Consider the following 14,688-nt stretch of genomic DNA (forward strand, 5'->3'; position numbering starts at 1 on the left):
CATGAAAACTAAGAACCGCCTGTTAGATTTGGTACATGCATCACCTTGGCAGGAAAAGAGAGGATGGTAATGATGAGATGCAAGCCTCAGGGAGTGGATTCAAGTTAGAATGGCAGGTGAGGACATGTAGGTGATGAATATACACAACCATTTTGAGGGGTTTTTCTGTCAAGGTGAGTTCAAGCAGACAAATGCAGCTGTAACTAGAAGAAGATGCCGAAGGAACTTTATTTTTAGAATAGGTGATATTACAGCTAATGGGAAAAACTGTTCCCATGATTCTTCCCTTTCTGCATCATGGATGTAGTCAGGAGTCAGTGGAATCCAGGAAATGCAAATGGAGAAGCTGGCCTAGATACCACATTTTCATTGTAAAAGGAGGAAACAAACAGTATTCAAGCACAAGTGCAGTTGGATGAACTTCTCTTCTGGTTGCCTTAATTTTCTCAGGGAATAAAAAGAAAAATTATCACCAAGGCTAACGGTTTGAAGTAAGAGCTGTTTCCCTAGAGGTAAACTGTGACAGAGGACCCAGAAGACAATTTGCAATTGGCCCTTGCACTAGAGGTGAACAGAACCCAAGATCCGAAGGCCAGTGGGACTGGGGTACAATGATGAGAGGCAGAGCAGGATGATGCAAGGTCAGTCCACTTAAGGTCTGTGATGTACAGTGGGATCAGTGCACACAGTTGCCTTTTTTTCCCAGCAATATTCAACTGCCCCAGTGCAGACTCATTGTAAGGAGCAAGTTGGATATAACCAAAGCAGTGGCTTTTTGTAGTAAATATGACAGGAGGCTTTCTAGCTTTCTTTTTGTTATCAATTTCCCTGGCCAGAGAACATACTCTGAATCATTTCAGTCCTTAGAAATTTACTGAAGCTTGCTTTATGACCCAGCTTATCAATTTTGGTACTGTTCCATGTGCGCCTTAAAAGAATAAGTATTCCGATATTGTTAGGTACAGTGTTCTCTAGACATGTCAAGAATGTCAAGTTCGTTGTATTGTTCAGCTCTTCTAAGTGATTTTTTGTCCACTTAGTCCATCAGCTGTTGAGAGATGTGTTGAATTCTCCCACTATGATTGCAGACCTGGGCTCTATCCATTAAAATTGTAACACCTTCCTAGGGGGAAGATTCGTTTTTTTCTTCCAAATATTCTTTATCTCTGACAATGCGTTTTGTTTTTTTCTGAGTATAGCTAAATCAGATTGATTGTTATAATTTTCTATCCTGTTATTTTCAACATCCACACCTTTAAGGTGAGCTTTTATAAAGCCACATGTAGTTGTCTTTTGGGTTTTCACTCTAGTTTAATGATCTCTTACTTGTAGTATTGATCTGTTTATATTTAATATAATCCTTATACCATTATCTACTATCATACTGTTTTTCTAATTTGACTTATTTATGTTGCTTTTCTCTCCTTTTTGTTTCCCTTTAGGTTAATATAAAACATTTATATTATCACATTTTTCCCTCTATAGGTTGTTGACAATGTGTCCTTGCCTCAATAGTTTCATATAAATTACTTCACTTCCCCATTAACGATAAAACCTTAGAACACTAACTTCTTTAACCACCCCCCACCTCCTGCTTTTGCATTAACTGTAGGAATGAATTATAACTACAAATACTTTAACCCCTAAAGCCATGGTTATTATTTTGTATAGTTGAGCCATTCACGCACATATTTATCTTTTCCATTGCTCTTTATTCCTTCCTGAGGTACATAGTTATCTCTGGGATCATTTACATTCTGACTAAAGAAGTTTAATAGTTCTTTTGGTACAGGTCTGCTGACAACAGATTCTTAGTTTCTGTTTGAAAATAATATTATTTGCCCTTTAAAGTACATTTTCACTAGATATAGAATTCTACATTGGCAATTGTATTCTTTCAGCATTTTAATATGCTATCCTATTATCATCCATTCTTTTTGTTAATAGGTCAACTGCCAGTCTTATGCTTTGAAGGTAATGTATCTTTTAACTATTTTTCGGATTTTCTCTTTGGTCTTCAGCAGTTTTACAATGATTTATCAGGCATAGTTTTTTCTTTTTTGGTTTTTGTAGAGGTTTCGAATGCGTGGATTGCTATCTTTTCTCATATTGGAAAATTAGCTGTTATTGGATTATTCAAATAATCTGCTTCATTCTCTTGCCTCCTCTTTTGGAAAAGTCACTTTTCCATTGTATCACACATCTCTTTTCATTCTTATTTTCTATTTCTTTTTGGCCCTTTGTGCTTCAATTTGGATATAGTCTATCTACCTTTTAGTTCACTAATTCTATATTGTGTGTCTAACGTGGATTAAGAAAACCTACTTATTTAGTTCTTAATTTCAGGTATTGCATTTTTCACTCTAGATTTTCTACTTAATTCCAAATTACCTTTTCATGGATCACCTGTGGATCTGTTTCGTATTTGTTGTTTTCAGTCATATAATCTGTATCTTGGAATACCTACTAATTTTTTTGAATGCCAAACATTCCATATAAAATATTATGAAGACTTTAGGTGACTTTCATCCACCAACAAGGGTTTACCCTTTCTTCTGCTCAGCAGAGAGTAGAGAATGAATCCTTTTGATCTTACCAAGTACTGAGTGGAATCGAAGCTGAGTTGAAGTTTTTGTAAGGCTTCACTCCCAGTCCTAGAGTAGAGGCTTTGGGGGTTTTAGCTGAGTCTAGTGTGTACTTCAGGACCTTTTTCCTTCCTTCCATGTCTTTATCCACAGCATATGGAGACTATGGAAAACTCTGTTGTGAATCTGAAGACATAAACCAAAAATCTCTCAGACTCCTGTTCCACAACACCTCAGACTGAGACTGTGAACTGTGATGGGAAAAGGTTAAGCAGAAAGAGAATAACAACAGTCCAAACCTGAGAGAAGTTTTACTGTGATGAGGACAAATAGGGTATCTGGAGGTAAATGTGTAGCCAAGAGGATTTTTTTATGGTGACATTGATTAACGAAATCCAGGTAGTTTCAGGTGTACAATCCAGCAAGAACGTAAAAGGAGACTTCAACGACAGTGATGAATGGATAGGCGAAAATCAAGAGTTAAGTTTTGTACATGTTAAGGTGATGTTGAGGTCCTCAACAGGGTCAGAATGAATTCTAAAATCATCAGAGTACAGTGGCTATTTGAAGCCATGGTATTGGATGAGCTCACCCAGGGAAGGGATGGAGACAAGGTCAAAGATGAAGACCAGGGACATGGTAAAATTTAGAAGTCGTGAGGAGGAGGATAAGCTAGGGAGCTGGGAGGCTGAATGAAGAAAACAGTACCAAAAGGGAATAATTAACTGTGTAGAGTCTTGCTGAAATGTCATCAAGTAAAAAGGGGATTCAGGGACTCCTTGGTTCTTTAGAGAAGTTTTGACACATCGACTTTTGCCCCTTAAGATGAGAAAGGCTGGAATAGAGTTAGTTGAAACAAATTTCAGAAATTATGTCGACAGAGTATAGTTTATGTTTCAAGGGGTAAGGAGGAAGAAAAGACCATTAAAATCGAGAAGGAGCTGGGAAAGCAGAGCTTTGGATGAATTGCCCACGTGGATTCGAAGGTACAAAATATGAGAACCAAGTAAGTGGTAGAGAAGACAGTGAGCCACGCATTAATGTCTTTAGTAAACAAAGGGAGTGGATTGGACATTGGCCAAGGACAAGAAGAGCAGGGTCATAGTCCAGTGGCAAGAGCATCACTGAACAGTTGTAAAACTACACTATAAAAAGTGGAAGATAAAACAGTCTCCATTTGACAGGGCCACAAGGGAAGCTCTGTCCCCAGAGGGTAGCAGAGTTTAAGTCACAGCAGTAAAAAAATAGTCTTCCTGGTGCTGTATTCTGAGTCCCATAAGCTCCAGCTAGAGGATATACAGATAGAGGCCATGCACAGGTAAGGTGATAATGGGTGACCTGAAAGTCAGTCTCAGATGACCGAGCAGAAAGGGCCCACTCACCAGAATCTGGGGTCCAGAGTAACCTGAGGAAGGATGTTGAGACCCAAAAGACGTCCAGGAGAAATGATGGGAAGGTCATCGGCTGATTCTTGAGTGGAAAGCTTAAAGCCTCTGTGTTACGGATTTTGCCAAGATGTTCTGGGTGTCCTATAAGTAAAATATACAAGAAGTTTTTGAAAGAGAGAAATTACAACCACTTTTATGCCTCTGCAGGCAAACCCAGAAGGGAGGTTTCTACACTGGGTTCCCAAACCGGCTAATTGCCAAGGCTGCTGGGGTGGCCTTGTACTCACCCAGGAGGGACAGCCACATGCACAAAACCCAGAAATGACCATTATGTCAGCCTCTACAACAACCACAGCCAACTTGTCATTTTTTTTTTCAAGTCCATAGGTGTGGACCCTCTGCCCACTAAGCTGTCCTACGACAAGTCACATGACCAAGTGTGGGTCCTGAGCTGGGGGGATGTGCACAAGTCCCAACCAAGCCTCCAGGTACGTTGAAGACAGGGAAGCTGAAATCTGCCCCACAGGAAAGGCCTCTCTCCCTATCCCACAAATGTCTCCTACTTCCCTAGGTGGCTAATCACATTTATCCAAAATATGTCCACAAAGGCTTGAGAAGGTGGGAAACAGCCTCAGGCCAATACCCCTCACAAGCACTCAGGGAGGCCTGCTGCCAAAGACAGCAGTAGTGCTGACGGATGGGAGTCTAATGTTGCAACAGCCAGAACGTGGCTCCCAGGCCCCACCCCGCCCAGTCCCAGGACACCTGTCTCTCCAAGTGCTACTGAGGTTAAACAGCAGTGAAGCCCTGGGGTCTAGGCAGGGAGGAGGAAGTCAGGCTTGCTTCACCTTGGGCTGGGTGGGCTGGAGAATAGCATCAAAGCAAGCACCAGATGCCAGCCAAAAAGGAAGGGGAAGGAGCAGCAGCAGCACTTATGTCCATAAACAGAAGCACATTTACGAAGTGTTTGCAGTGTGCTAGGGCACAGAAGAGTTAGGTAATTCGCCCACGGTCCAACCCTGGAAGCCTGGCTCTGCAGCCCACACCTTCAGCCGCTGCACTGCCCCTCGAGAAGAGCTTGGGCCCACCTGGGGAAGGTCTGCACCATCCCCACATTGAGTCTGGTCCATTCTCATCAGGGATGCATGAGAGGATTGCACTCTACAAAAAGTGATTTGAATGCCTGTTTTCTTAATCCTCCCAAAAATAGTACATAAAACCATTCTGGATGCATACAATGGATGTCTCAGGTTCCAGGGTTTAATTCTCTCTCAAGACCCCAGCTGAGGAGGGCTGTACACGGAGCCAGGTTTGCCCTGTTCCCAAGACTGGTGAGAGGCCAGGGATGCCCAGGTCTAGAGAAGCTTCTTCCCAAGGACCGCCCACCTCCCTGCCTTCCTCACCAGCAGGAGGACCCTACTTCACTTCCTATAAGCTGATACCATTGTCACTCAATGGACACATCAACCAATCCTGGGCTCCCATGAGCCAACAACAAGTAAAAACGACCCATTAGAGGACCTTGGACCAGAATAAAGGTCACTCTGAATAGAGCACAAGCCTACAGAAATAGTGTTATTATTTGTACCCTCTGGCAGCTCTAAGAAAGGGCTTAAGGAAATCTGAGGGGAGGAGCCACCAAAAAGGATTTTTCTGAAACTAAAAATGAACACAAGTGATTTCCTAATTCCAAACTGCAGTGGGTAAGTTGAGAAATGCATAGTTTCTACTGAGACCCAAAATAGTCACCTAAAAGAGGAAGAACATCCCAAATCACAGAACAAATATAGAGAGAGACTGAGATGAAATCTCAAAATTTCAACAAAAGTTGAAGAAAAGAAAAGGTGACAGCTGGAATGGAGTCAAACATTAAATAAATTTGATATAAAATCTCTGAGCTATAAAACTTGATCATGTAGATACAAAGGGATTCACAGTTCCGGGCTAGACTAGTGAGCAACAACACACCTCTGCCCTTCTTGGTAAAACAATAAAGGGAAACTTACAAAGTAGAAAGGACAAGTTACCTATAAAAGAAGCAATCATGTAGGCCTTGAACGTCTCACCTGCATCAGGATCTGGAAGACCATGGAATCACATCTACGTGCCATTTAGATGAAAATGCTGAAATCCAAGAATCCCATTCCCAGCCAAGACATCGTTTACCTGTCAGGACAAAAGAAATAAGGATATGTGAGAATTCGGAGAGGGTATCACCCACATGCCCAATCTGAGAAACCAGAGCCAAGACATCAAGATGCAGGAAGAAACAGGAGACAGCTGCAAGTAATGAATCTAGAAAGGAAGGTATAAAAGTAAGATGAATGAGGAGAAACTCCCTGGGAATGCGTAAGTGCCAAGGAAGGATGTTTGAATTGGGGGAGACACATTGAAAGAGAAACTCTGACCCTAGGCAATAACTAAAGATAAATTATTTCAGTAAAAATGAGTAGGGAGTGGAGGAAAGAGAAGAGAGTAGAATATTCAAAAATGTCATCTTTTTGGGATAAGATGATATAAGAATGTGATTTGAAATTAATAGCTGAGAACTGAATATCTCATTATTCCACATGTGACAAAATGAATTCTCCTATTAAAAGCAGAGATGATCAGATTGGGTTTTTAAAGAAGGGAAGAAAGAAAACTAGCGCACATAAAACAAAGTGATAATAAAAGATTAGATTTAAAGGGATGGAAATAGTGATGCTAGCGGAACAAAAAGATGCATACGAGTAGTCATATTAATATCAGACGAGGTGGGATTTAAGGTTAAAAGCACTAACCAGCATAATGAGAGACATTATGTGCAATAAACGGCCAGTAGATATCAAACAACATGATAACTAATTACACAAGTGATTAAAAACACAAGGGAAACTTGATTAAAATTAATGCGCTTAAAGTGTACATACCAAGGAGACAAAATGACATGGGGAAATTTAATAATAGGAATAAGGAACCTGGTTTAACAAATATGTAGAAAACCTTTCATCTGCCAAATAGAATTTTCCCACATGTTCACATATAGATAAATGTATCGGTAGCCACAAAGAAAACTAACAAATTTTATAGGAGTAGATGTTGTAGGCTACATTATCTGACCGTTAGAATTAAAATGTGACCTAATGGAAAACACTCCTAGATAGCTGTTAGATCAAAGACGAAATTAAAAGGGAAATTACACACACAGTCACAAAGGCAATGAAAAAGAGACCATTTCACATCAAAACCTATGGGATACAGAGAAAGCTATATCTGTGTCTTAAAAGCCTGCAAAGGAATTACCTGTGTTAGAAAATTAGAAGAACAAAGTGGTGAGGAAGAATAAAAAGACTGAAATGAACAGAAACAAAACAGTAAAGGAACAAAAAGAGAAACAAACAAATCCTTCACAGGCCTGATAAAAGAAAAATAAAAATAGACAAAATGAGGAATGAGAAAGGGATATGACTACCAATACAGGAGTATGAAAATAATCATAAAATAATACTACATTGCCACTCTGGGGTGGCAAGTTTTAAAACCTAGAAGAAATGGATGATTATTTACAAAATGTAGGGGGGGGCAATGACCTAGGAAAACTTGAAATAGAACAATTATCATAGAGAGGTTTTTAAAAGATTAAAGAGCTACCACAGAAAAACATACAGGTAAATTTTCTCAAACAACTTTCAAAATATAATTTTAATATTACTTGAACTATCCCAGACCATAAGGGAAAGAGTGTACAGCTCTTTCCTTATTTTTGAATAGCCACTATAATTGTAGTTATGAAAACCAATTGGGCTATAGTTTTATTTTTTTATTCTACTTTTAATCTCACAAATTCACAAACAAAATTTTAATCATGGTATTAGAAATAGGGTCCAGCCATGCATCGAATTGCTCTAGCAGAGAACAAATTCTGAGATGCAACAATGGTTCACTCCCAGGAAACCAGTCAACATTATATAGAACATAAATTAAAATAAATACATATTTTCAATAAATGCTAAAAAGGCATTTAATTAAATACAGCATTCTTAATTTTAAAAAAATAACATTAAGAATAGAAGGAAACTTCTTAAATCTAATGAAGACTGTTTCCCAGAAACCAAGAGCAAATTTTGCCTAAATGGCAAAACACTAAAAGCATTTTAATTAATCTCAGGAATTAGACAACAATGTCCACCATCACTGTAATTGGCAAATCTAGGAAATGTTCTATGACAAGAAAATGAAGTAGATTGAATAAACCTACCTTCATCCCTAGGGGCCACAGTTAAGGAAACCAGGACTTTCAAAAGCTGCTCTCAGAAAGGTCAACTGGCACAGCCTTTGTGGGAAGCATTTGGTTCTATAAACAGAAGCCTCAAAACAGTGCTTCTTGATGCAGCAACTTGACTTCTCGGAACTTACGCAAAAGCCATCATGGATAAGGACAAATATTTAGCTACAATGTTATGTGTTACTATACTGTTCATATTTGCAAAACATTCAAAATACCCTATTAGCAAAGCATTAAAAATGTTTCTAAATATCCGACACTCAGGAATTGGTTACACAAACTTTGCTATGAGAACAGAAAGGTGTTTCTATGAAGGAGGCCCACCCCTTCAAGGCCCTCCCTCAGCAGCCAGTGTGTGAACTTTTGGCATCTTCTCTAATCCCGCCAAGCCCTTGCCTACCCACTCACACCCAAGACCAGCTTTTAGCTGCCTCTCAACCTGTCCCACTGGATAACTTGTCCCCTACCCGCCCCCAAATGTCACTTCTTAGCTGGCTTGTCCACCCTCTGAAGGAGATGCTCAATCTTCTTTACCCAAATGATATTGATATCCAGCTACATATTTACATCTTTTGAAACAAGCCCATAAGGCCAAAAAATTTGAGGGGTTCAATAATCATCTTGGCACTAATGTGCCCAGCCACGTGCTAGTACACGAGGCCAGGGAAGGAACTCACAACTCCTTGGAGCAATGAGGCCGATGAGCCCACATCAGTTCAACAGCCCATGGTACTGTGTTTTGATGAAGTAACCTCTGAATATAGGGTGTCAGAGTGGTGAAGCGTGAATGACACTGACCGCTGACAGCCTGTAATTTTCCATCTCTATTATAAGATAAAATGACAGGCCTGCTATCAAGCAATGATTGCATGGCTTCTTGGAATTCTCTGGCATTTTCCCCTAGACTCTCTAAGATCCAGTTTCCTAATGCTGATATTCTCTTCATGCCCGGTTCTCTGAATTTTTCCCCGTGGACTTGCCATGGAAGGATCATTTGGCCATTTTTTTTAAATCACAGGAAAATAACCTAATGCAACTTAGGAACTTGAGAGCGGCCCTAAGATGACAGCTCTCATCATTTCAATCCAGCATTCTGCCTGCAGACCCCCCAGGGAAGCATGATCCGGAAATGACTCAAACATCAAACCTGCCTGAGGAGGCAGCCAGGTGCTGTTTGTTTTGCCATAAAAGGGCCAGAAGGCAGTCCCATTCAGAAAAAGAAAAGCATCCAGAGCTCCAAACATTGGGAGTCACAGGGCCCCACTCAAGACTATCCTTAGCCTCAGATTGCAGCAATTTGGACCTTTCCTTCTGTGTACACGGCCAAAATATCAACATCGGTAGAAGGTCCTCACCCTCCTGTTCAGAGCCTAGCCTCTGCCTCCTGTCCTGCTCAGAGGGTCTGGGCTTGTCCTTGGGGCCCTCAAGTCAACATTGCCCACAAGTTGGCCAAGTAGCTCACCTGGCTGCAGGTCGGCCACCTTTCTGGGCAATGGCCTGGGAGTTGGAGGCTTACAAGCTCTTGCAGAAGGCAAGGGGATGCAGGCTGTCTGGCTGTGTGTCCAGCTTGCCCAGGCCCAAGGCCTCAGTCGCTAATAGACAGATGCCCAGCCTGCCCACACGATCATTCTGGGAGGACCTCCAGACCACTCCTTCACCCTCTCTAACCTCAGACATCCCTTGGCTCTCTGCTCTGCCAGCGTGCTCATCCCTGATGCAGACACAGCAAGGACGCACACCAGGGGATGACTCGAGTTGCCTCCTGCCAAATCCACAGGGGAGAAAGTGTAACCTGCAGGGAAACAGAGACAGCCATGCTCTGTCACTACCAATTTGTACCAAACACAGGGCCTAATTCTTTCCTTCGCACAGCAAATCCCTTTTGTGAAACTGGAATCTCTCCCCGGCATTCTAACTGCAAGGCCTCTACTAGCCTGACCAGCATCTCTGAGTGGCGTCCCTGCAGGATTCCTGCTTTCTCTAATTAATTATGGAGTCACGGCTCTCTGAGAATGCCTCTGTGAGCAGTATCTGACAGATATTCTCAACAAACCGGCCCAGGAACCTGACATCAAACAAAAATAAAGAACCAGTAAACAGTTCCACCATTTAACATTTTCATCATTTCAAACCTCCTTTTCCTAGGGTGGCCTAGGTGTTGAGAAGTGGGGCTTCCCTGTTGTGGGGGAGATTGTCTCTGAGCAGAGTGATGTTTCAGTTCTTGGGACCTCCCTCAGAAGCTCCAAATGATCCCATAAAGTCCCCACTCTGCCATCACCATGGCTGACAAGGTGGAGCAGGCCAGACCTGAGCGAGCAGGAGACGACGATCTAGGCACTCACTTCTGCCCCATCACTTCCTCTCCCAGGAAGGCTGAGTCCTGCCTATGACATTCTAGAGCAACTCCCACTCTCCTTCTGCCCCCTCCCCAAGGCTGTGGCTTGTCCATCATCTCTCTCCAGCAGCCTGTCTGCTGGGAGTCTCCACCAAGAAATGCAGAGGTCTCCAAGTTCCCACACCCCAGCTTGGGTGGGCTCTTACAAGTACTCCTGGTCTGTGCTGTAGGTGATCACGGAAGCCAGCACCGGCCAGAGCCAGCACCTCATCCGCACACCCTTCTCAGGAGTGGATGATTTCTTCATTCCCCCAACAAACCTCATCATCAATCACATCAGGTAAGACCGGCCGGCAAAGCCCTAAGGGACTCCATGCTCCAGCTGTGCTCTGCTCCTGTCTGCCTCCCTCACTCCTCCCAGGCTGGCTTTAGACTCCATCAGAAAGGGACAGAGAAACTGATCCATCCTTAATTATTAAAATTCAGGAAGGTGCTCAGCATCTAATGCCCTCAGGGGCCCAATGAGGTCAGGAAGTGTCATCCTCAAGATGAGGACAATCGAAGAAAGGAAGAAACAGCAGAGTTAATCGAGCACCCTCTCCTTGCTAGACACTAAAAACTAGTAGAGGTAGTCACAAACCTATTTTGCAGATGAGGAAACTGAGGCTCAGAGAAGTTAAGACACTAGCCAAGGTCACACAGCCAGGAATTGGCAGAGTCAGACTAAATGCAAAGCCAGGCTTCCTTTCAATGCCCCATTCTGCCTCATTCTCTGCTAATTACAGCCCATGGTTCTCCTCAGAGCCCCCAGAGCAGCCATGAACAAGGCACACAGGAAACGAGGCACCCTGGGTGCCTGGTTTGCCATCATCCAAAAGAACAAGCTCATAGTAACAACTATGGCCTCAACAGCAAACCTCATCCCCACCTGCCTGCTCCCCCACCCTATTCATTTCAGAGCACCTCCCACACTTTCTGTCCAGTCACCACTACCAGAAAACTAAGCCTGCCCTTTAGAAATGCATCAAGACCCAATGGTCATGTGGCACTATTTATGCCTTCCTTTAATCTCACATCAAGAACCTTCCTACAGGAAGAAATGACTCACTGTTGCAAGCCGATGCTGGACTGGTAAAAATAGCACATGCCCGTTTATCCTTGCCCAAGGAGGAAAATAACCACTTTACGGCCACCCTCTGCAGAGAATGCCTGGGAAGAGCCTATAACGTGGTTCAAAATGGAGCCACCTGCTCAGAGCCCTGAATTCTGCTGGGAACTGTGCAAACAGACTCAGAAGGGCCTGTGTGTGGTGTTCACATTAAAGTTCCCTATAGGAGTATAGTTTTCGTTCCTGCTTTTTCCGTGCTCTGGTTCTTTAAGGACTCTTTAAAGATGCTTTAAAGTGAGCATTTTCTCCCCTCTGAGGCACAGTTACTCCAGAGAAAATCGTGGAAGGGATTTTCCTCTGTTCCCATAGGTGCACACAGCACCCTACAACGGGGTCTGTGAGAGGCTCTCAAGGTTAAAGCCAAGTCCTGCCTGGAGCCAGGCCTTCTGCAGCTTCGGTCCCCACCAGGAATTTCGGGCAGTCCGAATATGAGCTGCTACCACCTACTGAGCCCTTCCAAGAAAGCTTCCTCGTAGATTTAATCCTCTCAGCAGCCCTACAAGGGAATATCCTCTCCAGATTTGCAGAGGCTCAGACAGGCAAGCAACTTGCCCCAGGCTTCGTAGCTAGCAAGGCACTGGGGCAGGGTCCGGCCATCGGGTTCCAAAGGTAGAGACTACTCTCAGCCCCTGCCCAATGGGTCCTCCTTCCAGCATCATAAACATAGCCGAAGAAGAGGCTGCCCCCTCTCACCCCTCTCCCGGAGAGAGGGAACACTGAGAGGAAACTTGGGCTGGCTGCTTGCATCTGCGCCCTCAAATTTTGACTCACCAGTCAGTCCAGAAAACTGCTAGGGTGGAGGCTCTCCCATCCTGTCCCCACAGTGGGCAGAGACAGGGCGGACGGGCTGGTCCTTTCCCTCCAGGCTCAGGCTCACCACTTCCCAGCCAGCCAAGGCCTTGGGAGGCTGAGTCAAAGGCACCCATCGCCACGGGAGACGCTGTTGGAGGCACTTTTACTCTCCTCCTTTACTGTTTCTAAAGATGAGTGCCTGTCAAGAAAACATGAGACCAGGGACATCTGTAACTCACAGCATCCGGTTTGAGATCATAGGCAAACCCCTTGCGAAGCCATCCCCTGGAGACTTGGCAGAGTTTATCAATAGTCTATTAGCTCATTGAAGGGTTAGGATACAGGGAAAAGGAAAGGCTGCACTGGTGTCTCATGAACCAATGGCAGATTCCTGACCCCAGGTGGTCCCCTGACCTCTAACCTCAGTCCCTGCTCTCCCAGGTTCGGCTTCATCTTCAACAAGTCTGAGCCTGCAGTTCACAAAGTCGACCTGGAAACGCTGCTGCCCCTCAAGACCATCGGCCTGCAGAGGCACGGCTGCCTGCCTCAGGCCATGGCCCACACCCACCTGGGGGGCCACTTCCTTGTGCAGTGCCGGCAGGACGGCGCCTCTCCCGCCGCTCCACAGCTGCTGATCGACAGCGTCACGGACTCCGTGGTCGGCCCCAACGGCGACGTGACCGGCACCCCACGTGTGTCCCCGGACGGGCGCTTCATCGTCAGCGCTGCTGCCACCAGCCCCCAGCTGTACGTGCAGGAGGTCACGCTGCGGGGCGAGATCCGGACCCTCTTCGCCCTGAAAGTGAGCCAGGGCGTCGCAGACGTGGCGTTCCAGCTCTCCTTCGCCCAAAGCAATCAGTACTACGTCTACGCCACGCTGGAGACGGAGCCGGCACTGCTGTCCCTGGAGCTGCCCTCGGGGAAGGCGGGCCTGCTGAAGAACTTCAGGGAGCCGCCCACGGGGCCAGCCCGGCCCTGGGGAGGGCCCCGCAGGGTGGTGAGGGACAGCGGGCTGTTCGGACAGTACCTCCTCACGACAGCCCAAGAGTCACTATTTCTCATCAATGGGCGACAAAACGCACTGAGGTGTGAGGTGTCGGGCATAAAGGGGGCCACCACAGTGGTGTGGGTGGACGAGGTATGAAGGGGGCCAGCGCAGAGCCTGGGCCACGGAGCCCCTCCTCCTCCTGCCACCGCAGCCCCGAGCGGGTGCCCTGTACATTTTTACAGACAAAAGCAAAAACCTGTATTCGCTTTGTGGTTCAACACTGGTCTCCTTGCAAGTTCCCTGGTCTAAGGTGTGCGCTGCGAGCCAGGCCAGGGGTTTTTTGTTAGGAAGTATGAGGTATGCCTCGAGCTACCACGAGAACCCATGCTGCTGTGTGAAGAAGTCATTTCTGTGCCCAGCTACATGCCATGTGACCCGGGGACGCCATTGGACCGAGAGCTCCTGCTTTCCAGGCGGACACTTCCGTAGGTTGCCTTCACACGGTCACTCTCCTTTACATCCAGATCCAGCCAGACTTTGCCCTGACGGGTGGCCTGAAACCGGCCTGGAAACACAGGCCTTCCAGGAGCAGGGGCTTCCCCTCCTGGCGCGAGAGCCACGGCTGTCCTCGCCCTGCACCTTTATTTCTCCTTCGCAGCTGCTTCTTGCTTTGTTTTCCATTTGACTTGTTGGAAGCCTGAGAGAGAGTCGACAAGACTTACTGCATCTTGGGGGATGGGGAAATCACTCACTTTATTTTGGAAATTTTGATTAAAAAAAATAATTTTTTATAATCTCAAATGCTAGTAAGCAGAAAGACACACTCTGAATTCCAGCTCTATTCTTCCCTGCCTTAGGCCAAGTCTCTGAGAGTCACCCCCCACACACACATCCCACAACCAGAAAGAACAATTGTCATCAAAGAATACTAGTCTTCTACACCACTGACACTCCCAAGTACAGATCGGGCCACCACATTGGTAAAGACTCCATTCTGGGCTGGGACCCAAAGAGACTAGGAAACTTTTCACCACTGAAGGGGGAGGGACATTCGTTAGCCAGGCCCAGAGCACCAGGCTCAGGGCAAACTGGGCTTGCCTGGCAAGGTGTGAGCGGCCTGCGGGATAGTGACCTCCAGGCCAACGCAGCCCCAAGGACATGAGTG

The 14,688-nt window shown here is 45.1% G+C and overlaps 1 protein-coding gene across 1 annotated transcript in view; it reads left to right on the forward strand.

Moving 5' to 3' along the window:
- The window catches only part of FSTL4 (follistatin like 4), a 350,131-nt gene extending 335,807 nt beyond the window's left edge, over positions 1-14,324 (forward strand). The window contains exons 14-16 of the mRNA XM_036224242.1: positions 4,354-4,461; positions 10,806-10,915; positions 12,977-14,324. Of these exons, the coding sequence (XP_036080135.1) occupies positions 4,354-4,461; positions 10,806-10,915; positions 12,977-13,679 (921 nt within the window). The 3' untranslated portion in view covers positions 13,680-14,324. The remainder of the gene's footprint in view (positions 1-4,353; positions 4,462-10,805; positions 10,916-12,976) is intronic.
- Positions 14,325-14,688: the final 364 nt, after the last annotated feature.

Source organism: Rousettus aegyptiacus, unplaced genomic scaffold (assembly GCF_014176215.1).
Source record: "Rousettus aegyptiacus isolate mRouAeg1 unplaced genomic scaffold, mRouAeg1.p scaffold_m13_p_7, whole genome shotgun sequence".
Classification (NCBI taxonomy): Eukaryota; Metazoa; Chordata; class Mammalia; order Chiroptera; family Pteropodidae; genus Rousettus; species Rousettus aegyptiacus.